This window comes from Pseudopodoces humilis, chromosome 7 (assembly GCF_049639895.1).
Source record: "Pseudopodoces humilis isolate 2021_Gansu_Grassland_sample_001 chromosome 7, ASM4963989v1, whole genome shotgun sequence".
NCBI classification, from domain to species: Eukaryota; Metazoa; Chordata; class Aves; order Passeriformes; family Paridae; genus Pseudopodoces; species Pseudopodoces humilis.
This window is the reverse complement of record NC_142206.1, coordinates 40,189,578-40,216,900: the sequence shown is the minus strand read 5'-3', so window position 1 is coordinate 40,216,900 and position 27,323 is coordinate 40,189,578. Positions and strand designations below refer to the sequence as shown.

General features: G+C 44.8%; 1 protein-coding gene across 2 annotated transcripts; it reads left to right on the top strand.

The window, feature by feature from the left end:
* Positions 1 to 238: 238 nt before the first annotated feature.
* On the top strand, positions 239 to 27,323 carry NEK9 (NIMA related kinase 9). Of its 2 annotated transcripts, XM_014249968.2 has the most exons (23): positions 239 to 503; positions 867 to 896; positions 1,643 to 1,820; positions 4,829 to 4,884; positions 5,746 to 5,816; positions 9,544 to 9,649; positions 12,581 to 12,712; positions 13,679 to 13,789; positions 14,330 to 14,394; positions 15,371 to 15,421; positions 16,163 to 16,355; positions 17,561 to 17,705; positions 18,694 to 18,894; positions 19,313 to 19,359; positions 20,184 to 20,339; positions 20,764 to 20,872; positions 21,404 to 21,565; positions 21,937 to 22,107; positions 22,320 to 22,379; positions 22,954 to 23,144; positions 23,375 to 23,539; positions 24,216 to 24,428; positions 24,815 to 27,323. In XM_014249968.2, exons 1-23 carry the CDS (start codon positions 315 to 317, stop codon positions 24,935 to 24,937), a joined length of 2,925 nt encoding a protein of 974 aa, XP_014105443.1. In that variant the 5' UTR covers positions 239 to 314; the 3' UTR covers positions 24,938 to 27,323. The 2 variants fall into 2 exon arrangements, with proteins under 2 accessions (XP_014105443.1, XP_005520313.1); XM_005520256.3 differs by lacking the exon at positions 867 to 896.

Genomic DNA, 27,323 nt, shown 5'->3' with positions numbered 1-27,323 from the left:
ACAATAATAAGCAGTAATTACTTTTTTGATCTAATCAGTTACTTCAGACAGTTTTTATTCCTGAAAGCTTTCTAAGAAAATAACGTTGGACTCTTGTCTTCCTGGGAAGTGAATTCGCGCACAGCCGCGGCTCGGTGCATCCCGATCCCGATCCCGGCGGCGGGCGGGGCGGGGGCCGGGCCCGGCGGGGCGGGAGCGCGGAGGTCGCGGCGGCGGCAGCGGCGGGAAGCGGTTCCGGGTCGCCGTCGGGAGCCGACATGGAGCCCGCGGGGCCGCGCTGAGGGAGCGCCGGGCCGAGCGGGGCCGCCATCGCCATGTCGCTGGGCGAGTACGAGCGGCACTGCGACTCCATCAGCTCCGACTTCGGCAACGAGTCCTCGGGCAGGGGCGGCTCCCGCGGCGGCGGCGGCGTGCCCGGCGAGCAGGAGGAGCTGCACTACATCCCCATCCGCACCCTGGGCCGCGGCGCCTTCGGCGAGGCCACCCTGTACCGCCGCACCGAGGTAGGTAGGCGGCCCCGGCGGCGGGGGGGGGGCCCCGGTCCGCCGCCCCCGCCAAGGGGCCCCGGGGCCGCTCCGAGAGGGGCGGGGGCCGTGCTTGAGGGCGCCGGTGCCTGACGAGCCGCAGCAGGGCTCGGCCCCTGGGGTGACCGAGAGCCCCCGGGGTGACGCTGACAGCCCCCGGCACCGCTTTGGGAACAGCCCCGCTACCAAGTGACAGCTCCAGCCCTCAGTGTGCAGGGCGCGGGGTCTGGGTTTTGTAACATTTGGGCACTGCCGGTCTCTGGGTCCCCTGAGGTTTCGCAGGGAGATGTGGATATTCTTCTGACGCTAGTAGACTACTCATTTTTCTGTGTTTTGTTCCAGTCACAGAGGACATGGGGGCATCTCATACAGGTAAACTCTTTCACATGCTCAGCATTTCAGTGTAATGAGGGGAGGCTGGATGAAAAGCCAGTCCTCCCGTTGCTCCCAACTCGTTTAATACCATCCAGTTCAATTGTAGTTGTGGTTTTAGTGGCTGTCAAGGAAAAAATGTTTGATTTAGTTCTAAAGGTAAGTTCTTCAGTTTTTTTCTGGCTGCCTTGAGGTGTCATGGCTTGGGCAGGTGTAAGTGAACACTGTTCACTTGGTAGATCACTTACAGCATGGCTGACAACGTGCCTAACAAAGGCAAACTAAATCTAAATTCATTCTGGTTTCCTTATTGTTTTTTTTTTCTTTCTTTTTTTTTTTCTTTAGGCTTTCTCCTTTGAATATTTGTAACAGCTTATGGTCTTATACAATATCCTATGGTTACAGAATTTAAATTACGATGGTCTCCCTTTATTAAACAGGAGTATGTTTAGTTTTTGTTGAAATGAAACAAACCCTGTGTCTTTCCCTTGGTTTGGTGTTTTGGTTTTGGTATTTTTTCCCCCAGAGTGAGTGTTGGCCAGCTAGAAAGATGGCTTCAGGCCATCACTATTTCTGATGACAAACAACAAACCTCAAAACTTAAGTTGTGAAGAATATTTGTCTGAAATCTGTAAGAGACAGGAAAGTCTTTTACTTTTCCTGCTATTTTAATTTCCTGCTACAAAGCACATACTGTTCTCTTCATAACTGTGTGTTTTTAATTGAAAGATGTTTTTGTGTTTCAGGATGACTCACTTGTAGTGTGGAAAGAGGTGGACCTGACCCGGCTGTCAGAAAAGGAGCGTCGTGATGCTTTGAACGAAATCGTTATCCTGGCCCTGCTGCAGCATGAGAACATCATCGCGTACTACAATCACTTCATGGATAACACCACGCTCCTGATTGAGCTGGAGTACTGTAATGGTGAGATCCCTACTCCCATTTGTAAACAGGCAGCTGCCATATGTCTGGGACACCCTCCTGCAGAACCTGCAGCAAGTATTTCTGGGGTGTCATCTGGAGAGCAAAGGAGTGGAGGTGAATTCTGCTGCATAGCTCCTGAGGAAGAAACTGAGAACCCTTCTGATTTGTGTCTCAGGTGCTAAAAAAAGAAGCCCAGTAGTTAGTGGGCAATCTATGCAGTAGATGATTTCTTGAGTTTTCTGAATGGCTGGTGCACTGGGAGGATTGGGTTAATGGTGATAAACACTTACAGTGCACCTTGCTGTGTTCTTTTAGGAGGGCAGTGGGAAAAGACCATAAGACTATCTGGGCCTCTTCACCAGTAAAGAGTGGGGCTGTCTTTTCAGTACTGTCATTTACATAGGTTTATAATTTGTCAGTTAAAAATCAGAGCTTAAACATGTCATGATATACTACAGTCAGAACTTTTTCCTGCCTTCTGCTTTCAGATTTTACATTCACTATTAAAAAAAACCCAAATAACAAACCTGGTCCTTTTGGTGGTGGAGAAAATTTTAAAATTCCATCCAAGAGTAGCTCAGTTGGTGGTGTTTGGAGTTGGCAGGGGAAGCAGTCCTAGCTCAGAAGGATTTGCAATGAGGTTGTGACTAGCAGCTGCTCTTAGGTGGCAGGAAGAGGAGCTCATACACAGCTTACACTGCTGGAACAGGATACGTGCCTGGAACTGCAGTGTGGTTCTTGTTTGGGTGTGTGGAACAGCTCCCCAGGCCAAGTATCTGGTGTTTGTATAGGGCTTGTGTTAAGCCTTGGCTCATTGGTAGAAGCATTTTTTGCTAGAAAAGGCTATCATTGTGTTGCGATCACCTTGTACAACAGATTGCTTTCGCTGGAACAGGTTGGAGAACACAACAGAGTTGTACAAAGTCTTTTTGAAGGGTGTCAGACACCCTGATTGGCAGCTTGGTTTCTCTTCTCTGCTTTTTGTTCTTATGGAGGGTGGAGTCCAGTGCAAGCATAGAGGAATGTTAGCTCTTTGAGGCACCTTTTATTTTAGGGGTTCTCTCTGTGTGAATTACTTACTTACCTTGAAAAGACTGCATGCTTGGGGCTGCTATACATTTGTTGGAGGGCACAGAGAAAAGCTGCATAGTATTAATGTCTGTGCACATTTGTAAATGCCTCTGTTGGCTTTGGGATAATAACCAAGAGATGAGTGCATAGCTGGTGTTGCCTGAATGTGTCTGAATGGTAGAGAACAAGGGACATGAGAAAGAGGAAATCTTGTTTGGACTTCCATGTAGTGGTTTTGCCAGTGCATTAATAGATTCTTTGGCTTTTTTTTTTTTTTTTTGCAGTGTACAAGCCCAAGATAATTTGTAAGTAATTTTTAAAGTAGGGCTGGACTAGTCACTGTCAGACACTCCTCAGAATCCAAAGATTTTACTGTTTAATTGGCTTGTCTCTTCTGAAGATCTACAAAAGAATTTCAAATTTCAGTAAATGTTGCCCCTACTTTACAGAGGAGGAGGCCAAGTTATTGATTTATTTGCCTTTAGTTCCATGTGTATATCATGGTACTGTAAGACATGGATTTACCATGGGATAACATCAGTGAATACAAATGAAATATATTTGGGAAGAAATACCCTATAAAATACAGTAATTGAAAAGAGAATAACCTATGTTGGAAGGTTAGATGTGATTAGATGAAACAAATTCTGAATTAAAGTGGGTTTCATATGCATGGTATTGGATATATGAGTCAAGAGCTAACTTGTCTCCTTGTGTAGGATTTTGGCAGTGTAGTACGTATCATGCTGCTCTTTGGTTCAGAAAAGCTGCAAAAAAGATGGGGAAAAAAAGAGAGATGAAGAGCACAGTTGACTAAAAGCCTGTGAAGTCTGAATGGCTAGAAAAGACATTGATAAGAAGAGGCAGAACTAAATACTTTGGTTAAATTGTGAGTGGTTTGTAGCTAATTTGTAAATGTGAACATAAGGCAGAAAAAAGAAATGTTGAGAAGTTACAGCAAGGCTGAATGAGAAGAAATTAAGTGAAGGGAATATTAGTTAGAAAAACCTTCCTAACATGAAAATCTGAATTAAGTCCCTCAAGTAAACAAAGGAACCCTTGCAGCCTGTTTTGGACATTTACCACTTGGCAGGCCCATGGAAATCATGCAGCCAAAAGCTGTCTTGCACCATGGGAATGGTCCTGGTGATCCATTACAATTAGGACATACTATATGATAATTAGGAATTGGAATAGCAACAGGAGGTGATTAGAGTTTTGCAATCAGTGCTGATCTGTCAGGGAGTTTCTCTACCTGCAGCCCCCAGCATCATTTCTTTTAACTCTCCTTGATTTTCAGTCTGCTGTCTTGAAGTCATGGGGTGCACTGAAGATTTCTGCTGATTTCAGGCTTCTGTTAGTTCTGCTGTTGTCAGTGCTTTGTGAATTCTGCACCAATGTGTTTGGCAGGGGAGATAAAGGAGAGGCCAGTCAGAGCTGGGGAGTAGGTAGGAAAAGACAGTAAATTGTGCTTTCAGGGACTACTCTGACTTAAAGATTGTTTTCTTTCTCTTTTTTAATGTATTATTTGTATATATAATGCTGAACACGACAGTCTCACATGATTTGGTGTACAGCTAATACACGTTTACATACCCCAAGAAGCACTTACAAAAAATAAGTAAAAAAGTAGGGACTGCTGGCTGAGCTTACTGATTTGCTTTTCAGGGAGTATTAAAGGGTTAATCGTTAAAGAATTTAAGAGTTAAAGAATCTTCTCTGCTTAGGCTTAAATACACCACTGAAGTTCTTAGATGGAAGAAGAACTTAATTTTGTGAGTGCCTGACCAGTTTAAGTGAAGAATGTTGAGAGAGAGCTATAGTGATTGACCAGATCTCTTAGGGGTTTGAGTATTCCCAGCAGCACTTGAGCAGAGTAACTGCTGCCATTAACTAAGACGAACCTCTCTGTCTTTCTCACTCATTTATAATTACAGGAGGGAACCTCTATGATAAGATTCTGCGACAGAAAGACAAGTTATTTGAAGAAGAGGTAATTTGGAATGGTTTGAGGGGGCAGTGGGGCTGGCCTGATGTTCTGGGGATCTGTATGGCTATTTGAGTATTTCTTCAATTTTTTTTCATTGTGATGGTGGGGAAATTCTGTGTTTATCTGGGGATTGGCATCCTCCTGGTTCAATATTACAAGCATTTATGGACTATCTGAAACTTCTTATTTTCCTTTTTAACTGTCTACAAGCAGTATATAGTTCTAAGGGAGGAATAATGAAAGAGAGCTGGCTTTCTTCACCTTATCATCTTGGCAAACATTTAACTTTTAAACCTCTTTCTGTGTTTCTTCCTAGTGGGCTCTCTCTTTCTCTCCCTTCTTAATAATTTTGTAGGGGATTTTTTTTCAAGTAATTTCCTTGAATCTGTCTTACTCTTTTCTTTTTCTGTCTTTATTTTATTTAAACTTATTTTTTGCTGTCTGTTTTCACTGCGTGCTGAGCTGGTTAATGATTACCCTTACCTGTCTCATATAGTGACTTCTAAGGCTTTCTAGCTCATGGAGAGTATGCAATGGTCCCAATTCATATTTTGGAGAGCACAACTGTAGATGTTTCCCAAGTGGTCATTAGTTGTCATTCTTCAGTCTTTTCACTTACTGAATCTCTGATGCTTTTCAGGACAGACACTGTGAATGGAAGTAGAACAATCTACCTATTGAAATACGTTTTTTAGATATTTGCAAACCAGGAAATTCTAAAATTTTCATACTCCTGAAAGAGCATTTAAATGGTATGGCCAGGCCCTCTTGCTGTGGCTTGGTGTGATAAGGATGTGTAGGGTTTTGTGGGTTTTTAAAATTTTTTTCAAGCCTCACATTATGCTTATATTCCTACTTATGCAGATGGTGGTTTGGTATCTCTTTCAAATTGTGTCAGCAGTGAGCTGCATTCATCGAGCTGGAATTCTTCACAGGTAAGTGTGGCATGCAGAAAGCTGAGGTAACCAGTGCAGTTCATGGGAGTGAGTGAAGAATTTCTTTGCTTCTTTGTTTAAAGCAGGTACTGAGCTTCTCTCCAAAGTGTAATAGGATCTGCGAGATGTTAAGAATTCCTTTTTTATTGGGCTAGAAACCGTCGTGTGATAAATGTGCAGGAAATCTTGTATTTGAAAATGGAACTGCAGTTGTGTGAACAAAGAGTTTATCCACGTAGGAAGGAAGTAAATTTGCCCTTTATTGCGATAGCACATAAATGATATTTGTTAAAGTGGGTAGGAACAGCATTTACCACAGGCCAAAGGTACTTCTGACCTGTTCCACAATTAATAGCTGCAAGCCAATGTACATAATTCTGTAATTCCTGGAGGCTAATGGTAATGAAGACTTTGCATTTGTCCATTGCTCTAATACGACACATGTGAAGATTTGTCCTACATTTGTCTGAATCTTATTTCTTTGGCCTGTTATTTAAGGAGCTAGTTCAGTCTGTTAGCTTGTGGGGGTAATTTTGACAGTTATTCTGAGATTTTAATGTCTAGGTAATTACCTTTTTCTGTTGCCCTTTTCTGTTTGGGAGCAGTAAATTTCATGTCTTACATGTGTTTCAAGGCCATGATGTTCTGGGAAGTATTGCACATGTAGACAGCCACTTCCAGCACAGTTGGATCATGTGCTGGAACTTACGGGCATAGCTGTGTGAGGATGTTTTCTGTAGGATAGCATCCTGGCTCTGCCATTCTGAATCTTTAGTAATTGGTGAGCCTTGATAATGCGGGGTTGGTAGCCTACACTCAGCAAAGTAGTGCCTGAGTTTTTGGACAGATGTCGGGTTTGTCCTGCTTTGCAGTGATTTCCTGCTTACCATGAATATGTGTGGCCCCAAATCCTTCCATAATAAGAAATTGAACAATTATTTAAATGTTTGCAGTGATTTCCTTCTGCTGCAGACAGACATTGTCAGAGTGACCCAGGACTTTGCGATGCCCCAAGTGGAGGAATGCAAAGTGCTTCTTTACTTGATGTTTTCCTGATCTACACTGGGAAGTTGTTGATGGTACGTTAGGAAAAGAGGGTGTTATGAAGTGTTGGCCATGAAAAGCATATCATGCTGCAGGGGATTCCTCTCTATTTCCAGCCTCTTGTGCTGATCTGTGAAACTACACACGGATTACTCAGTCTGGGAGACAGTGCTTTCTGTCAGTTTTGAAGTTCAGCATTTTTGTGGCCGTCAGCCTTTCAATCTCTTGGGCATAGTACATCATAAAATCATGGTATCATTAAAGTTGAAAAAGACCTCCAAGATCTCAAGAGCCCAACTGAACACCACCATGTCAACTAAACCATAGCACTAAATGCCATGTCCAGTTGTTTCTTGAACACTTCCAGAGATGGTGGCTCTACCACTTCCCTGGACAGCCCATTCCAATGCTAAACAACCCTTTCAGTGAAGAAATTCTTCTGATATCCAACCTGAACCTCTCCTGGTGTATCCTGAGGCAATTTCCTCTTGTGACAACTGTCACCAGTTACTGTGGAAAAGAGACTGGCCCCCATCTTGCTGCAGCCTCCTTTCAGGCAGTGGTAGAGAGTGATAAAGTCTCACCTGGGCCTCCTTTTCTCCAGGCTAAACACCCCCAGCTCCCTCAGCTGCTCCTCATCAGACTTGTGCTCCAGGGCCTTCACCAGCTCTGTTGCTGTTCTCTGGACATGCTCCAGCGCCTCAATGTCCCTTCTTGCAGTGAGCAGTCCAGAACTGGACTCAAAGTGTGGCCTCGCCAGTGCTGAGTATAGGGGAACAATCCTTGCCCTGGTCCTGCTGGACATGCTTTTCCTGATACTCACCAGGATGCCACGGGCCTTCTTGGTCACCTCGGCACACACTGGCTCACGTTCAGCTGCTGTCAACCAGCACTCCCAGGTTCTTTTCTGCCAAGCAGCTTTCCAGCCATTCTGCCCCCAGCCTGTAGCACTGCCTGGGGTTGTTGTGGCCCAAGTGCAGGACCTGACATTTCACCTTACTGAACCTCTACAATTGGCCTCAGCCCATCAATCTAGCCTGTCTAGATCCACTGTAGAGCCTGTCCTACCGTCCAGCCCATCAGCACTCTTGCCCAGCTTGGTGTTGTTTCCAAACTGACTGAGGGTACACTCAATCCCCTTGTCCAAAACTGATAAAAGATATTAAACAGGACTGGCCCCAACACTGAGCACTGGGGTACCCCATTGGTTACTGACTGCCAACTGGATGTGACACCCATCACCACCTCACTCTGTGCCCAGCCACCCAGGCAGTTTTTAACCCAGAAAAGAGTGCATTTATACAAGCTATAGGCTGCCAGCTTCTTCAGCAGCTTGCTCCTGCATCTCTAAAATTTCCAGCTTCCTAGACCCTTTTGTTTTTAAGAGCATTTTCCCAAGGGTCTGTCTGGAACAATGTCCTGAAAGGACCAAAGTCTGACCTCCAGAACTCCAAGGTGTAGAGGTTTTGTTGACTCCCTTCCTTACTTCACTGAGAGTTGAAAACTGTCATTTTGTGGTTGCTAAGATGGCCTCAAACCACCGCATCTCCCACCAGCCCTTCTTTGTTCAGAAATAGCAGGCACTGCCCCTATAGGCTTTATAACTATCTGTGTCAGGAAGTTATCTTCCATACCCTCCAGGAACCTCCTAGACTGCCTCTTCTCTGCTGTGTCGTGTTTTCAGCAGACATCCAGCAGGTTAAAATCTCCCACAAAAACTGGTGATCATGAAATATGAGCCAGCTGCTTATGGAATCTAATCTGGCTCTTCATCCTGGTTGAGTGGTCCTCTCCCTGATTGTCACCCACAGGCACTGAGCCATATTGTCACTGACCCTGGGCTCTGTGCAGTTGAAACACTCCCTAAAGTACAAAGCCACCCCACTGCCTGTCCTTGCTCACCCATCCCTTATGAAGAGCTGCGCTGCAGCACTCCAGTGGTGCGATTTCCATGATTTCCTGCTGCACAGAGGCTTCCAGGTCCTCCTGTTTGTTACCGACACTGAGTGCATTGGTGCAGATGCACTTCAGCTGTGCTATCGATTTCACCCCCAACACTGGCACAAAGCCCACAGGCTCATGTCTAGCCAGCCTGGTCTTACCTCCTTCCCCTTTCAAACCTAGACTAAAGCCTTCTCAATCAGCCCAGCCAACTAATGGGCTAGAATCCTGTGTCATGTTATAAAGAGTTCTTCTTGAGGGATAAGGACATTATGCTTAAGTTCCAGAGTGGCATCTGTTTCACACCCTCCATGTGTGTGTTTATATTTGCATACATACATATTCATACTTACACTTATGTTTTTAGTGAGCTCAGCGTCTTCTGGCTTAGGTCTATTTATAAAACTAGCAAAAATAAGACCTGCTCAATGACCTTCATATGAGAAGAAAGTGAGAGGGGGAAAGAACTATCTTTGATCTGTGGCCTTTACATAGGTGTCTGAGCCTCAGCTTCTGAAACAGTGTTGTGTTTGTGTGGGGAATGTGATAAAACATGGATAACTGCAGTTACTGCCCTGATACTTGGGGCAAAATTGCTTTTGGAGAACTCCGTATGTGTGTGTGACAGAGTGCTGGCAGAGTAGCAAGTAAGTAATTTTGGGGGGAAAGTATAGTAATGTGTGGAAAACTGTGAAATCTGGAAGCATATTTGAGTGTTTGAATTTTTTTTTTCTTGTTTCAGAGACATAAAGACATTAAATATCTTTCTAACCAAGGCAAACCTGATTAAATTGGGAGACTATGGGCTGGCAAAGAAGCTGAACTCTGAGTATTCTATGGCTGAGACTGTGAGTATCTGCCATCCTTATGTGCAAATTGAGTTGTGTTTTTCTTCCATCTCTGCATGCCTTGCAGAAGACCAGGGACACTGTACATTCTTGCTGCTTATTTTCTGTTATTTTTCCTTCCCTCACCCCTCAGTTTTCCTCAATGTTATGGTATCGTAGAATTAAGGTTGGAAGAGATCTCTAAGGTCATTGAGTCCAACTGTTAACCGAGCACCACTGTGTGCACCACTAAACCATGTCCTCAGGTGCTGCATCCACAGATTTTTTTGAACACTTCCAGAGATGGTGGCTCAGCTACTTTTTTGGGCATCTTGTTCCAATTTCTTCCTTTCAGTGAAGAAATTTTTCCTCGTACTTTATGTAAACCTCCTCTGGTGCAGCTTTGGGCCATTCCTTCTTGTCCTGTCACTTACTACTTGGATATCAAACTTGCTACAACTTTACTTCCTAACTTTATCTATCTCACTAATTTTGGCATATATGCTGATGTGTTGCAGCCTGCAGATATCCTTGCTCCCAGGTTACCTTTTGGAGGTCTGTCTCTCTAGAAAGCAGCAGTAAACTAAAGATAGGTGCCAGTATGGGAATAGAATTGTACCAGAGCTAGCATAGCCATGCTAGAGAGCACTGCTCTTCTTTCCCCTAGGCATGGTAGTTCTAAAGGTGAATCTGTGTAACAGGAAGGCAGTGCTAGCTGAAGGACAGAGGCAGCACTATAGCCCCATCAGAACAACGCTCTCCCTCTGGGCTAGTTAAGGCCAGCTTAACAAATTACATTAATTTTGTCATTCTGCTGTGCTAACAGGTAATTTTTTCCTCAGATGGATCTGAGATAGCTTGGATGTGTGTGCCTGACATTGCACTGTGCCATAGGCATGTCTCAAATCTCTTTATTATTGAGGCTCTGAACCGAATTGTGAAGAAGCAAGCAAGGCACTTATGCTTCTTATGGTAACCAGATGTATGGTTTATTGGTAATGCTCCTGAAGGGGGACAAAGCTTTGTAGGAGAGATGAATTCTACCAGAAGGCTGTTGAGCTTGGCCTTGTTCCAGACCCTACCAGAAAGCATTTCTGCAGCCAGTTAGGACACAGGGTAAACTGTATTGCAGGCACCTAAAAGGTTCAGCTTGGATTTATCAGCTCCTTTAATTTGTGGTGAGTGTTAGGCTTGGAAAAGGAGACATTGTCTGAGGTTCCTATCTGCTAAAGGCCTTTATTATAGTTTGGGACACAAGCCAGCTCACACTTCCCCTTACCAGGCTGTATTATTCAGTTGAATGCCAGGTGTTGGTGTTCTGTTAGGATGTGTAGTTAAATACTTGTCAGTCCCCTTCCAGAACATGAGCACTACCGTGCAGTTCCACTGTAAGTGGGAGCTCAAGGCTACTGCATAAAGCCATCACTAGGCTGGGCTTCAGCTGAAACACTTCTGTTTTATCACACTTTTCATGGCCTTCTGCCTTTCAAAGGCAGTTTGGTCTGTGCTGTGAATTTCTAGGTTTGTTTTTGCCTGTGTTGTCTGTATTCATCTATACCTACTACGCCTGCAAGCATTGTTTTTTCCTTTTTCACATACGAAAAATTTTGAACTATACACTTTCAACAATATTTTGATTTTTATATGCTGGCTATGCTCTGGTGTAATTACTCAATTTGTGACCTAATGACCAGTGACAGACTGGAAGTAATTTTTTTGGGAAATGAGTGCAAAAGATGTTATTATCAGTATTTGTAATTGTAGCAGTCAAATTGTGATTTTGTAGAATGTTCACATCTTGCTTACTAAACACTGATTTCTTAATTTATCATGTTCTACCATTTACCAAAGAAGATACAGAAAATGTCTGTCTTACAGAAGGCTTACATTATCCTTTGCTTAAAAAAGATTTAGGTGCAGTGTCCTAGTCCTCTATGTGATACTCAAAATCTTAGGGATTCTCAACCTTCCCATGGCTGGGACTTGTGTAGCTCTGTAGTGGTCACGCTCTGTAACAGGAAATGGGAGGGAGATGGCAGATTCTGAATGTGCCCATTAGGTATCCAGTGTACTTGCAGAGTCTTATGAAGGGCAGGCTTTGTAGTTCTTGGAGCTTTGCTGAGAGAGTTGAAAAGAGGTCATCTATAAATATTTCTCCTTTTTCTAATTTCTGTCTTATTTTGTTTTGCTGTCTGTTTTCTTTCTAAGGAGTGAGCTCCATTCATCTGGAAGCTTCATTCTTATATCTTCTATCATGTTTGTTCTGTGTCTCCTTGTTGTGACTTTGAGCTAAGCCACTACTTCTGCAGTACCTGGGAGGCCTTTGTATTTATGTGCAGGGTTTTGGATTTTTTGTGTGGTGGGGGTGTTTGTTCTACACAAAACAATTGTTCAAGAAAATCCACTTCTGAAGTGAAAGCCTTTTGGGTGGGACTCAAGCCAACTTTCTACGTACTGACCCAAAAGGAACCCTTCTTTTCTTTTGAGACAGAGCAGCCTTTGTCCTGGTAGTATCTTGTGGTCAGAGTGGCTCCATAGCTAAGGTCTGGCATCTGTGTTTGGAAGCTTTGCTAGATCCTGTTTTCTTCAACCTCGTGTGATGGTTTCCATATGCCTGGTCAGTACGTAAGGCCCTGGTTACCTCTAAATTATGTATATTTAAGAGAGGGAAAAGTCCTTGCTGTGTTTTTGTGACTATTACTCTAGTGAGAAGTACGTACATGAGAAGAGAGGTATCTAGGATCTTTTAGGAAGCTCAGGGCCAGACAGGTCTGTGGATGACAGGGGAAAAAGTGTGCTTATTGTTCTTGTCCCTCCAGCACATTAGGGAGGTATATCACTTCAGTGCTGTATCAGATCAATGCCTCTGTCCTGTGTGAACATAATGGATACAGAGCTCTTGAATTGAAGGCTGCTGGATCATTTCTGATTTTTAAATGTTATTTTTCCTAGCTGGTGGGAACTCCATATTACATGTCCCCAGAACTCTGCCAGGGTGTGAAATACAACTTCAAATCAGATATTTGGGCTGTGGGCTGTGTCATCTTTGAGCTGCTTACTCTGAAGAGGACCTTTGATGCTACTGTAAGTCTTCAAACCAGTATGGACTGAATAACCTTATTTTTTATTGTCCTAAGATTCATACTTTGCTTTCTTCCATTGTTTTTCTTTAGCTGTTTTTTAAATCTGCTAATTAAAAAAAGAGTGGCCTGAGAGTGACAGCTATAGCCAGAGAAAATATCTACATGATTCCCCTTACCCTTTGTGCAGATTTCCCTTCTCCCTTCATGCAGCAGTCTGGCTTCTGCCAAACCCACCCTTTTCTGATTGTGTTTACTAGATGCATAATAATAACTGTGCTAATTTGTATCATGGTTGTGAATGAAGTATCCTTTCCACTACTAGGAGGAAGTTTGTGATTATGTACTCTTTTTGCTTTTTTAGCATTACTAGCTGTGAATCTTCTGTGTAGCATCTGTGGCAAATAGTTCTGGCCTTCAGATTTCACAGGATCTAATGCTGTTACTCTTTCTCAAAGCTTGGTGGCGAGAGAAGCCTGGTCGAGCTGGCATAGGGAGGGTGAAAGGAGCATTGCTGGCTGACATGTGATTTGCTACCTTGTGCCATGTGATGAGAAAAGCCGCTAGTTGTGGTAGATTTTGTAACCCTGAAACAGAAGGTGTGAAAATATCATCCTTTCCTGACTTTCTCCAGTGATGGCTCTGGAGTCCTCAGCAACTTTGTTGCTGCGCTGTGTTTAATGGCAATGTCCAGCAGAGGAGATTTCATGCAAAGAGAAGCCTGTTTGCCCTGCACTGTTAGAGAATTTGGTGAAAAGCTGGATGTTGCGACTAAGTCCTAGCTATCAGAGGTACCATTTCTGCAGGAATTGTTACTAGATTTCTGGAGAACCTGCTAGGCAGGGAAGAAGAGGGGTGTGTCCTGATCAGAGATGGAGGAAGAAAATAGTGGTGGCCTATAGCATCTCTCCCCATTGGACATGTTTTCCAGTTTGGTTCCATTAATGGCTGGTTTCTGGTTTCTGCCTAGAATCCCCTGAACCTTTGTGTGAAGATTGTACAGGGAAATCGTGCCATGGAGGTTGATTCCACTGTCTACTCCTGGGAGCTGATCCAGATGGTGAACTCCTGCCTTGATCAGGTTGGTGAAATACTTTAAAACTTTCAAATACCCATTCCCAGCTCTCTCAGCTGTGGAATTCAGAGGTGAAGGGGAATGACACGCCTATTTCAGTATATGAACTGTTAATGCAGGGTAATTTTTGTGAGGCCCGAGGCATCACTAAGGTTGGGCTTTCTCCAGTCCTCTGAAAGCTTTGTCTCTGTCCTGCAGGCTCTGGAGGTGTGCTGGGTTTACTCTGATCACAGGTATTTAATGGGCTGGTAGAAGCAATTATTTTTTAATGCAGTGCTTTGGAGGTAGGAGCATCATCTCAATAGTCTCTTAAGGCTCTGGCTTTCTGTAGGGAATTAATTTATTGAAAGCAAACATAGTATTAATACCTTTGGAGTATGCAAGTCCCTCCTGCACATCTGTGGTATTTATCTCTATTCACTCCAAATATTTGAAGGGAGTCAAGGAAGGAAGTCCCTGCAGGCTTGAATGAGGTCTTCTGGCTCCAGATTTTGTTGTAGATGATAAGTATTTCCCAGAGAATTACTTGTTACTTCCTTCTTTCAGGACCCAGAAAAGAGACCCACTGCAGATGAATTGCTTGAACATCCCCTTCTCAGCAAACGTAGGAGGTAATTGTATGGTCTTGCCTGAAACCTAGGTGGCTGACAGGGAAAACAGGAGGGTGTTTATGCTTTCATAGCATTGTCCTTAGGTGAATTTAGACTGATGTGAGGCAGATATTTAACTACTTCATTCTCTTTAGGGGAAAAGTGCATTTTTGCAGTCTTTTCTTCTGATCTGATGTTCTGTTGGTGCATGGGAAAGGTCTCTGCATCCCTAGAAGCTATTGTATTGAGAACCTTGAGGTATTTCATTCTGAGACTCTTTGAAGAATGCTTCTTTCTACTCTTCAAATTTTTGTGAATGACGAGTCACAGAGATCCTGTTGCAGTCATTGGAAAAAGCCATTTTGAATATATATATATATATATATATATATATATATATGTATGTATATATATATTCAAAATGAGTGGATCATTCAGTATAGAGACCCTCACTTTTTCCTTTTGTTGCCTCCCTCTTTGGGAGAGACTTGCATTGGAAGTAGCCCATTTTAGCTTAGTTTGACCATCAGCCTGCACACGCTATCTTGTCATGAAAGGTGGACAATAATTCTGGGCTGTTTCTATTCCACATTGGTTTATTTGAGAACAACAGACTTAGTCCTTTATACCAATACTGTTTTGCTTGGTGATCAGCAGAGTTTGAGTTTTGTCTTGCTGTATGCATTGCTAAAAGCCCAAATCCTGATAATATTTAGCCATTGAAAGTTATTCTTGTGCAATGTGGGTATTGGTTGGCGACATTTTCATACAGACAGAGTTTGTTGTCCTCAGCTCTTCTAGAAGTTTGTTAGCTGTGTGCTACATTACTTCTGCCCTACTTACTGTGTATTGCTGTGAGCTGGTAAACAGCTGCCATGTTTCCTCCAAGGGGCAGCAGCATTTTATTGGAAAGGAAAACAGTCTGAGTGTGCTGCTTGTCAGTAAATTGCATAGAGCAATGTTACTGTTTTCTAAAATCCTTTTTCTCCCTTGGCAGGGAGATGGAAGAGAAAGTCACACTGCTTAATGGGCCAAACAAGCGACCAAGGTAATTATTTAGACATGTGTTTGAAAGGAAGTGTGGAGAGAACAGCTCCCCAGAGAGGAACTGAGAGTGTTAGCCTGTGACAACTTTAATGGAATAGTGTAGTTTAGAAGATCCCTGAATGCTAGAAAGTTCACACAGCAGTTGCATGCTTATTGTCCTGTGTTTTACTCTGCCTTTTATACCCTTCTTATTTGTATAGCTGGAGCTGTACCTCAGCAGGTCCCATCCAGCTCTAATCTGTCCTACTGAGTATGTAATCTTTATAGCCTGCATATCTGAGTTGTAATGTAGATCTCTCCATTCACACAGACTCCCTTCAGCAGGAGGAATATAACTGTTTGAATGATGAATATTGCATTAATATAAATATCTTCTACAAAACCTGATATAGCAGAGGTTCAACACAGTTCCCAGCAAGCCTGTAAGCAGGGTTGTTCTGTGAAGCAACTGTGACATGTATAGCTTCTGTGACATGTGTAGCTGGTTGTCTGTTATTTATCAGATAGAATTTGACCATTTTTTCCTCATAAACTTGGAAGTACTAACACTATCTGAGCACCTCAGGTGAAGTTGTCCCTGTTCACGGGCTGTTCAGTTTGCTGGAAGAACAGTTTTTGAAAATAAAAACCATGAATGGTTTTGAAGAGGAAACTGCTAGACAACAGCAGGAAAATGGGTGATGACAGGGAATGCATACTCATTATTTAAAGCATGTGTGTTTTGTTGGGGGGTCTTGTGCAGGTCAACTACCATGAACGAAGCTCCCATTGCAGTGGTGACTTCACGCACAAGTGAGGTGTATGTTTGGGGCGGTGGTAAGTCCACTCCCCAGAAGCTGGATGCCATCAAAAGTGGCTGCAGTGCACGCCAGGTGTGTGCTGGTAACACTCACTTTGCTGTGGTGACAGTGGAGAAGGAGCTCTACACCTGGGTGGTAAGTGAGACAAACTGCAGGCAGTGGGTGAGAGTGGGAAAGGAGGGTTCACATCTACTGCTGATTGTTCATGGGCCTGTTTGAATCAGATGGGCAGGAAGCTTGGAAAGGGAGAAATCTGACTGCAGTGGACACTGAGGCCGTCTGATTTGGGGCTGACTCAGGTCTCTCAAAGGCTGTTTCTGGGAGACATTTTCGATTGCGACAGTAAGTGTCTTGGAGGCTTGCTGGGGACTTGAGGCTTGTAGATGGTGGTCTTATAGGCCCAAACACTGAGTCAAACATCTCTTCATTCCATTCCTGACTACTAGACGTGCAGTGGAGACTCAGTGATTCTCTGTTGGCTTTTGTATTTTCAAGATCAGAATGGGAGGGATGAGTGACCTTTCTGTAATACAGTTGTCATCTGCAGGGCAACTTGCATCTGAAAGCAGAGGGATCTCATGCTAAACAGCTCTGTGTTTTATGATGAGTGGAAATTCTGGAATAGTTTAAAGTGAATAAAAAAGGTCAGCATATAATGCATTTTAAGTAATCAAATTCAGTTTTCTCATGTTTAGATGGTCTGTGACATGGAGGTGTTCTCCATCTCCAGGCTTCCTTGGGTTTTTATATTGATTATACAGAATCTGTTAAAACAGATTGGAAGATAAATCAGTGAGAAAGGAAGTAAATCCAAATAGGAGGAGAATAACGTGGAGTAATTTGCTGGATGTTCCTGCAGGAACAACCACTGAAAACTTTCAGCTGACTCTTAATAGTTTTAGTTTCAACACTGCTTGTTTTGTTTATCCCGTATAATTTCTGCGTCAGGCCATTTCAATGACATTTGTTTCAGATTATGCATTTCTTTACAGCCATTAGGATTTAGAAAAGTAGTTCAAAAAGCTGAAGGATGAATTTCAGTCCTGCAGTAGGGAGCAGGTTCAGTAGCCTGGCAGATGAGAGGAGCAGGGATTCCTTACCAGCTGCTGACCTGAGACTGGATAACTCCTTCTTAGTGCATCACTGCCAGAAAGCCTGTGCTGCCATTGAGATTGCTGCCTGCTATATGCACAGAGATAGCAGTTCCTTCCTGAGAGCAGACAGAACATTTTCTCTTGCTTCCTTGCAGTCTTCTGTTGTTTGCTCGAGGTGCTGTTAACTATTGACACTATCTCTGGGATTGTAGAAATGTAACCTCACCAGGTGTTTCTGTCTTGCAGAATATGCAGGGGGGCACCAAGTTGCACGGGCAGCTGGGACATGGAGACAGAGCTTCCTACCGGCAGCCAAAGCATGTTGAGAAGCTTCAGGGAAAAGCCATTCGTCAGGTGTCCTGTGGAGATGATTTCACAGTGTGCATCACAGGTGAGAACGGGAAGTCCTTTGGCTCAGACTATTATGGATGTGTAGGCACACACAAGTCCCTTCAAGTTGCTGAGCTGTTGGAGGTGTTTACTTTCACCATCAGATTAGTACAGCTTTGTGCTGTACTAACATAGGAGAAAGCCCCATATGTTACTCCTCCCTCAGTTTTGAGGATAGTACCAACATTATTACATTTGGGATAGATTATATCTCAACATTTGAGATAGATAAACATTATTACACAGAGGAAGATAGTGACTCCCAAGAAGGATGGGATTTTACTAAGGATGTGCTCCTTATTGGTGATAAAGCTGGGTGTTGACCACAAATCCATGTGTCTGTGCAGTCTCTGCTTTTATCAGTGCATGTGTTGCCTCCATACATGCTTGTACTGAAACTTTGAAGCCTGAAGTTGAGAATATTCTAAACTTTCTTTGGACTGTGTGGGGAAATAATCACCCAGTGATGAAATAGAATGTGTATCTAGGATTTGCTGTTTAATTCAGAATGCTTGACATCTGGTAGCTGTCTCTGGTTCTAGCCCTGCTCATGCTTTAGAGGTGTTAGGTGTGGTGTTGTCTGTTACAGAAGAATCTGACTCTCTCTCGCTTTACCCATGCAAGTGATTCTCAAGAAGGTAGTTTCAAGCTTATTTTGCCAGTGCTGAAAAGGCAGGGATTTGACAGAAAACTCAGGTGGTCATTTTGAGGAAGGAGTGACTTAGGTAGCCACAGAATCAATTTGTGGGTTACTGTTAAAGAAATTGGCAGGTTCAACCAAAGATTTTTTGGCACTGAAGTAGCTGCAGGTTGTCATGTAAGATCCATCTTAACATGAACAAGAAAGGATTCCATAGTCTCCTGATGACATTCTGCTGCACTAAAGAGGATGATTTCAGAAAAGAAGTTGCTCTGACCATGTCCTAAGAGGTTAATATGCAGCCTAACATGAGTCCTGTGTGCTAACCAAGCTTCCCTTATGTCCTCAGATGAAGGCCAGGTGTATGCCTTTGGCTCAGACTATTATGGATGCATTGGCGTTGACAAGGCTTATGGCTCTGAGGTGCTTGAGCCCCTGCAGCTGGATTTCTTTCTTACCAATGCTGTGGAGCAGGTCTCATGTGGAGATAACCATGTGGCAGTGCTAACCAGGAACAGAGAAGTCTACACGTGGGGCTGTGGAGAGTACGGTGGGTAGAGTGTCCCTGAACCCTAAAGACACTGAGACATGCCTGCCAGAAAGTGGCTTGGTGCAGGCGTGTAACGCAGGGCCTGGGTAAGGGCTGCCTGGCACATACCCTGGGGGCAAAAAACATTGTTTCTTTGTGACTTTCCTTCGTTGTAAAAAAGGGGAACTGGAGATTGAAGCCTTAGGACTTTACTTTGGAAAGCTCTAGGGTGCCACTTGGATTCCCTGTGGGTAGGGCGATGGTTCTGTGAGTGGGATTGGATTCCCTTGAGGATTGGTGGGCAATGATGGATATAGGGGAGCAGGGAGGTTCTAGTTCTGTAGGGAGATTCTGTTGGGACTATGGAGAGACAATACCAGTTCATAGATATGGGCTCCTGGTGAGGCCATTTTTAACCGCAGGATTTTCATTGATGCAGGACGCTTGGGCTTGGATTCAGAAGAAGATCACTACACCCCTCAGAAGGTAGGGCTGTGACTACTTCTCAAGATCTGCAAGGGCATAAATCCAAATTGGCTGTTGTTTGGAAATGCTATCTCTCTGAGGCTCAGGTGTTTTTTCTGAGATATTATAGAGTTTGCAAGGGTTTTAACTTCCTCACTTCATCCTGCTTCGTTTCTCTCCTAGAGATCATGGCAGAGTCATACCACTTACAAACCAGACACCATTGTAGCTTAGAGCTTCATTGCTCTGATTTCCATGATGGAACTGGAAATGCCAGCCTAATGTTGTAGAAATCATAATGAGAAATACCAAATGGCTTACCTTGGGTCTGTAGAGGAAACTCACAGCAGTGCAACTACTGTGAGTCTTTGAATGTAATATAATGAGCTAAAGATTTGTTGAAAATAAAACCCTCTTGAAATACAGTACTGAGGTAACTGGAGTGTTCCAACTCACTGGGGGTTAGAAACAAGTAAGGATGTGTCTGGAAGCCAAAGATCTGTGATCACACAGTATCACACCCACACAACACAGACACAAATCCAGCCCCACCCACCTAACTGGGTTTGGTGTTTGCCAGATTGTCTGTGCATCATATTTCAGGTTCCTGTGCTGGTCACTGGTGTCTGCCTTGAATATTTGCCTTGTGACCAGAGTTTCCATATGCTACAGACTTTATGGTATTTTTACACCTTCATTCATAATATTCATAAATAATATTGACTATTGATAGTGTCCAGACTAGCTGTGCTACTTGCTCTACCCTCATATGTTTTCTGTGTGCCAGCTTCCATGTAATAGGTGTTGGGATTTTTATTTTCTTAGGATATATTTCTTCCACCTAGGTGGATGTTCCGAAGACTTTAAACATTGTGTCCGTTCACTGTGGCTGTGATGGAACTTTCCTGCTTACCCAGACAGGCAAAGTCTTGGCATGTGGACTCAACGAGTTCAACAAGCTGGGCCTGAATCAGTGCACATCAGGGATAATCAATCATGATGTAAGTGCATTTGCACCTCTGGCTCCAAATACCAGCAAGTAGTATATGGGGAAATTGAAGTCCTGTGTCAAACTGTTCATTAGCTTTGTGCCAATGCTTTAATTCCAGTCAAGACAATGGATGCTGAGATTGCGGGAAGAGGCAATTTGTTCCTCAGTGTTCTGTCTGCCCTGTAGGCTTATGTCAGATCTGAGGTAGTGAAACAGAGTGAGCTGCTCTGGTGACTTACCCAGTGGTATGGATTCTGGCAGTTTTTTATCATACTTGTTTTAGGACTGTCTTAGGTCTTAAAACTTAGACTTTTGGTCCATTAAACCTAAACTTTAGATTTAATATTGTTGTCAGACCTGAACGTGCTTGAGTAGGTCTTAGCTGATGAACGTGTGACTTTTTTCACTCTGTGCTTACCCATATCTTTTGTCAGACATACTGTGAGGTGCCATACGCCACTTCCCTTACTTTGGCCAAGCAGCTGTCCTTCTACAAGATCCGTACCATTTCTCCAGGGAAGACACACACAGCTTCTATTGATGGTGAGAGCCTTGTGTAGTAAGAATGCAGGTTGCTGAATTACATTACATCAACTTTGCCCTTTCAGCCTGGCCCTTGACACTGGGGGTTTTGCTCTCGGTAGCAAGGTTCATGCCTGCGCCAGGAACTCAGGATTCCTGTTTCTCAGCAGTCTTGTTTCCTGGCCAGCTGAAGCAGCTATGTCAGTCTTCCTGTTTTTTTAAAGGGGAAAAAAAAATGTTTTGGGAAGAATCATGCTCTGGGCTAGCAGAGCAATAATTTATGATCCACTTAGGCTTTGCCTAAGCGGTATCAGTCAGAGAGCTGTGAGTCCCAGGCCCCAGCATCAGAAAAGGGAAGCAGTGGGAGAAGGAACTGGAGAGGTGTTTCCAGACTAAAGCCATTCCTTTTGGCTGGTGCTGTCCCTTTCCAGCCTGGCTGTCTGCTCAGCAGAGCCATTCTTGTTCATGGGCTGTTGCTGCCTGTGCTCTGTATGCATGGCTGCTTGCAGAGATGGGCCCTTGCTGTGACTGTCTCCTCCTTCCTCCTCGCAGAGCGAGGCCGCCTGCTGACCTTCGGCTCCAACAAGTGCGGACAGCTTGGTGTTGGGGACTATAAGAAGCACCTGGGAATAAACCTGCTGGGAGGCCCCTTGGGGGGTAAGCAGGTGATCAGGGTTTCATGTGGAGATGAATTCACCATAGCTGCTACTGACGGTGAGTGGGTCTTTGCCAAGTTGTGGTGGGTTACTTTAAACTTCATCTGCAGAGTGGTTAACTGTCTCCCACTGATCATTTCTTTTACCAACCCCACAGCACAGTGCTAAAGAAATTCTCCTAGACGGGGGCCATCTTGTCCTGTTAATCGCCCCCGTGCAGCCCCAAGTATTTGCTGTCCCTGAGGCTGCAGAGTACTGACTTGGTGGCTGCCTGTTAGGTTTGTTATTGGTTTGTTCTCCCACTGTCAAAATGGAGCTGGTAGATTAGATACTTTGGGATAGTAGTTACAGCAGAAACACTGATTCTTACAGCAATTGCAGGCTGAGAGGGAGGGAGGGAACTGAACCCCTGAATTTCTCTCTCCTCAGACAACCATATCTTTGCCTGGGGTAATGGTGGGAACGGACGTCTGGCAATGACATCGACTGAGAGAGCTCATGGCTCAGATATTTGTACCTCGTGGCCTCGGCCAATATTTGGATCATTGCATCATGTTCCAGACCTGTCGTGCCGTGGCTGGCACACCATCATCATTGTTGGTAAGTGTAAATGTAGGATGTAGTTTTGGGATCTTGTTTATGATGATACATTCTTTTGCCAGGGAAGTGTAAATCTTGCCTGAGAACAGGCCAGATTTCTGGGGGAAATGTGGCGAGCTGCTCTGAGCCATAGGCCTGCAGCACTGGCTTTTTAGGAGTTATCCTGCTTTCTGTGTGGCACTCTAACTGAAAGCATGCTTCTCTCCTTGCAGAAAAGGTGTTGAACTCCAAAACAATACGATCCAACAGCAGTGGTCTGTCCATTGGTACCGGTAAGTAACCTGCCCTGGGGAGCTCTGGTTTAAGTCCATTCAGTGGTCAGTTTGAGTGGATGAAGTTTGGTCCTGCAGCACGATTTCTCTGTGTTTGAAAGGCCTCACAGGAGAGCTCAAAGGGAAGAAATCTAGTTGGTGCCATGGATGGGAAGGGTTGGCCCAAACCTGAGGAAGCAACAGCTGAAACAGAGGAGAAACAGCATGGGCACAGGGAGGCCTTTGTAGTTGAGGAACTTCAATTTGACAACGAAAAGCTGATAGGAATTCCCTGAAGGGTGCTGATATGGGAAGGGGCTCTATGGGGGCAGTTTCTGGAGAGATCAAATCCAGTTTCTTGGACCTCTGGGAGGCCTGGGGCCAAGAAACTGCAAAAGACTGCTGCAGACAAGCCCTTGTGGAGAGGCCTGCAGGGAGTGGTAGGAGCTAAACTGCTGAGGGAGATAATGCTAGCATGTGCTCTCACCATGATCATGCAGGACAAATTTATGCATCTTCTCTGCTCCATCTAGGGTTTGGCAACAGAAATAGTAGAGGTGGAGAAAAGTATACAGTTTTCTCTTTTCTTTGCTAGTGCCTCAGAGCTGCACAACTGGGGGAGGAGAAGAAGAGGATAATGAACAGGAAGCAGAAACCCCCAATCCCAGTGGAGGCTTTCGAGGAACCATGGAAGCAGATCGTGAGCTGGGGGGCTGGATCAGCACTACAGAAGCTAAGGGAGGCAACAGTGCTGACAGCAGCTCCTGCCCTGGCTGGCTACGGAAGGTAATGTGGTTTCTCAGAAGTGTCTTAAAATGGGGATCTAGGTTGGGAAAACTGGGTGGCCCCTTCCACCTTTGAGGGATACTCTGATAGGTTCTTTGAGCCATGTGTCACAGAGCTCTTATGGCCCCGCTGCCTGTTTTACCACAAGAGGGTGTTGGTGCATCGATTGAGAAGATGAAATGACCTGCAGGAAGTTGGCAGGCCTGACAGAGCTGCTTTTGTGTATCCAGGAGCTGGAGAATGCTGAATTCATCCCCATGCCTGACAGCCCCTTTCCTCTGAGCATGGCATCTTCGGAGCCTGAGAAGGAGACTCTTCCTTACCAGAAACTTCAAGGACTCAAAGTGGCCTCTGAGGAACCTGTTGGATTAAACAAGCCCAAAACAGAGCCCTGGGTAATGTTATATAAGTGAATGCTTGGCTAAAAGCTCTTGGGCACCATAAATGGCAATGTTTGAATTATGGGGAGAGCTGAGAAGAGACTGTTGGATTGGCTTAATTCATCTGGACAAGGAAAAGAGGGCTGGTGATAATCATAGATGATGCTGCAAAGAGAAAAATTGCCAAGGATCTAGAACACAAAGCTGATTCTTGGTCAGATTTAAAGTAATGAGATCAGTTCTGTGGGAAAATGTGTATTATGCAATTGGAAAATACAGAGAAGCCAAGGGCTCAGAAGCCTAGCACTAAACAGAAATTTAGAAAGCAGAATTTGTTGTGAGACAGGAAGTAGAATAGATACAGAAAATTAATGAGAAATTACAACCTGTGAGACTACCTAACTCTAGGAGTTTTCTGTCCCAAAAGGAGGCATGGATCCTATGCTTTGGGAAATGGGGGTAAACTGGATGGATTTTGGTGATAGGAAGACAGGAACAACCTTCCCAGGAAAAGGAGGAAGTTAGTGGCTTTGTACAGAAGACAGTAAGAGAAGTAACTTGTTGACCCTGCCTGCTAGAAGTTTGGCAACTCGGGGAATAAGCTGGGGTAACACTCTGGGCGTATTTTTTTCTTGTATATACAACTCCTGGCCTTGCACTCAAACCTGGCCTGACTTCCATGCCTCTGCAGCCTACTTGCCTGAGTCCAACCTTACCGTGTGGTGAAGGGAAGGATGCATCCCCTGGTGCAGGCTGTGTGTGCAGTGCTCTGCAAGTGGAGGTGACGCACCTCCGAGGCCTGGTTTTACAGTGTCTGGATGATCAGAAGAAGCTGCAGCAGGAAACCATTCGTCTGAGTGCCCAACTCCAGCGGTTCTGCAGGAGGGTGGAGGAAATGCAGCAGGTGAGAATCCGTCATCTGGGTGCACATCCATGCTCAGGGCTCACCATGCTCCTGCAGATTGTGGAGGCTGTGCACAAGGAAGCAGCTCTTAACAGCTATCTCTATCAGAGCAGAATTTGGTGGGACTAAGAAGGATGCCTGTTTCTTGTATAAGCTGCTGATGCAGGCTCTGACAGTAGCAAAACAGGAATGAAGCCAAGAAGTTTCCTCTGAGGACAGCCCACTCTTTGAGGGATGTGGGATTTACCTTTATTTCACCTGATGAGAAGGGATGGGGAGTCAGATGTTGTGAAGAGTCACAGATGGCTGTGGAGAATACAAACTGGGCCTTGTGCAGCTTCTAGCTTTTCTGGCACTGTTTGGGTAACTGCTGTATGTTTTTACAGGTGAAGGTTCATTCCAAAGGAACACAAACAACCAAAGAGGAGATGGAAGTGGATCCGAAACCTGATGTGGATTCAGATTCCTGGTGTCTCCTGGGAACGGACTCGTGCCGCTCCAACCTCTAGTCTCCTGAGCCCACTGGGATCCATCTAACTTCACAGCACACTAACCGAATGCAGAGAGCGGCTTTTCTGGCGTCAGGTCACTCGCAGACGAGGAGCGAGGCCGGAGGCTCCAGAGCAGCACCCATGTACGTTTGATATGAACTAGGAGTGAGTTTGAGAGGGGGAGGGCCCTTGAGCTCTAGGCCAGCTCAGTGATTGAAACAGCAGCAGCTCCTCTTTGTACCTTATCTGTCAATTCTGCACGTGAGGCAGAACGGCCCCATTATGGCGATGGCTCCAGCAGCAGCTTGTGGCCCTTTCATTGTTTCACTGTTTCCTGGGAGCTGCCTTTGGGACCCCAGTATTCATCACTGCATCTCTAGACGAGAGGAGGAAACATGTTTTGTACTGAAGCTGGCTGAACCCTAAGACTCGCCACCTTCACTTCAGAGGGGTGAAGGACCAGGATCCTCTCCTTACCACAGGGTAAGGCCCCGCTGGTGAGGCTGCTTCCCTCTGCTCAGGCACAGAGGGACCAGCGAATGTATCATTCTGGAGGCAGTGGAGATGTTCCCCTTAGGGAGATTATAGTAGATAGCGTGTCCCTGGCCTCGAGGCATAGCTTCTGGCCATATGGCTGTGTCCACTGGTCTGTATAGACAGAGTTTGAAGGCTTTATTCTGGGTGCCGAGGGCTTTCCAACTTCCAGGCAATGCACCGAGATGAGTAAAACAGGTGTTTCCTGTAGCAGTAGTGGGGACTGTCTGAGATTGGATCTGTAGTTCTTGATTTCAGAGCACCTGCCTCCCAACCAGATGCCCAGCATCTGGGCCTCAGATTAAGTTACCCATTTCTTGCTCCAGCTGTTCAACTTGGTTTGGGTGCCAGAGTTTCTGGTTTCTTGGCATAAGCCTGTAGCTGCTCCCTGCTTGGCTTCTGTTCTCCTCAGTCCCTGTGCCTACACTCTGTGTGGGTGTGGGAAAAATCCGTGTTTTTCCACTCAGTGTTCCAATGAAGCTGGAATGCCATTTCCTACCCAGAATAGGTCACTACTGCTGTGGTCACAGGATGTAGCCTTCCCCAAAGACCATGAATGATCAAATCTCAGTCCGGAATTCACCTTCTTTCAAGAAGTGAGAAGCTTTCCCAAGAAAATTGGAGATGGGAAGAGGCATGGTCTGATGCTCAAGATTTACTCATTTTCTGTTAGAGAATGAGGTTAATTTTATTCCCCTTAAATTTATTAGCAAACTGTCTTTGAAGAAAAGCTTATGGGATTGGTAGGATCCCTGGGAGCAGCTAGCCTCCCCTGCCTTACATGGCACCTCCAAGGAGTCCTAACTTCTCTCACCTTTGCTGTTAGAATGGGGTTGTGATTTCATGAGGCTTAAATGATCCCCGTCAATGGCATGTTACTAGAATTGCCTTAGGTCTACTGGAGGTGGATGTTGTATCACCTCTGACAGACTTCTTTTGAGAGACTGTTTGGGGAATCCAGCATTCCCCATTTGTCTCTAGAGGTGGATGCCAAACCATTTGCTCATAATGTAATGCTCCTTAAATACTTCTTTGGTGGCTATTGCTAGTATCTGGGAGCTGAATCAAGTGCTGTTTTCCCAATGCAGTGTCCAGGGCAAGGATCATTCCAGTGTGCCTGTCCACTACTACCAAAAGCAAGGCAGGAGGAGAGCCCTCCTGGCAGGTGGTGAGAATCAGGTGCCCTGGTGCAGCCAGGCTTGTTTGCCCTTGTGACTCTGCTCTCCTTTCCCCCACGTGCGTTGGAGCCAGTTCTCAGGTCGGGGTCCCAGCTTGAGGGTCGTTGGTTGCATGCAACAGTGCCTTTGAGGACTGAAAAGATGAGCCTGAGCCATGTCCAATAAGCAAGCACCAAGCTGATGAGAGTCGCTCTCCTGCAGTGCACTGCTATCCTCATTTCTCAATGCTCTGCAGTTGGGAAGCTAGGTGCACAGACTGGATTCCCCTTGGATCTAGTGGAGGATTAGGGCTCCTGACAGAGGATGCCCTGTGCTCCACAATCTCATATGTGCCTTAGAGGATTCACGCTATCCAGGTTGTGCCTGTTACAGACCACAGATTTCACACCAGCCAGCTATGCAACAAAAAAAAACAGTTTAAAGGTAGCACCTTTGTCTTGGGCTGAAAACAGAAAGGCAGACAGGCTGAAGTGCCTTTGAGCAGTTTCAAACCCTTTTTACTTCTCCCCTTCTCGCAGTGCTAGCTCCATATATGTTGGTCTCCTGCTAGTATTGCTACTGAGTTGTAGAGGAACACAACTTATGCCTGCTCTGACACTCTGGCTGAAAACTAGTTTGTCGTTGTCTTTCTTTGAAAGGTTAAAGGGTGGAGTGGTTTGGAATTTCTGTTTAAATAAATGTTTAAACTCATA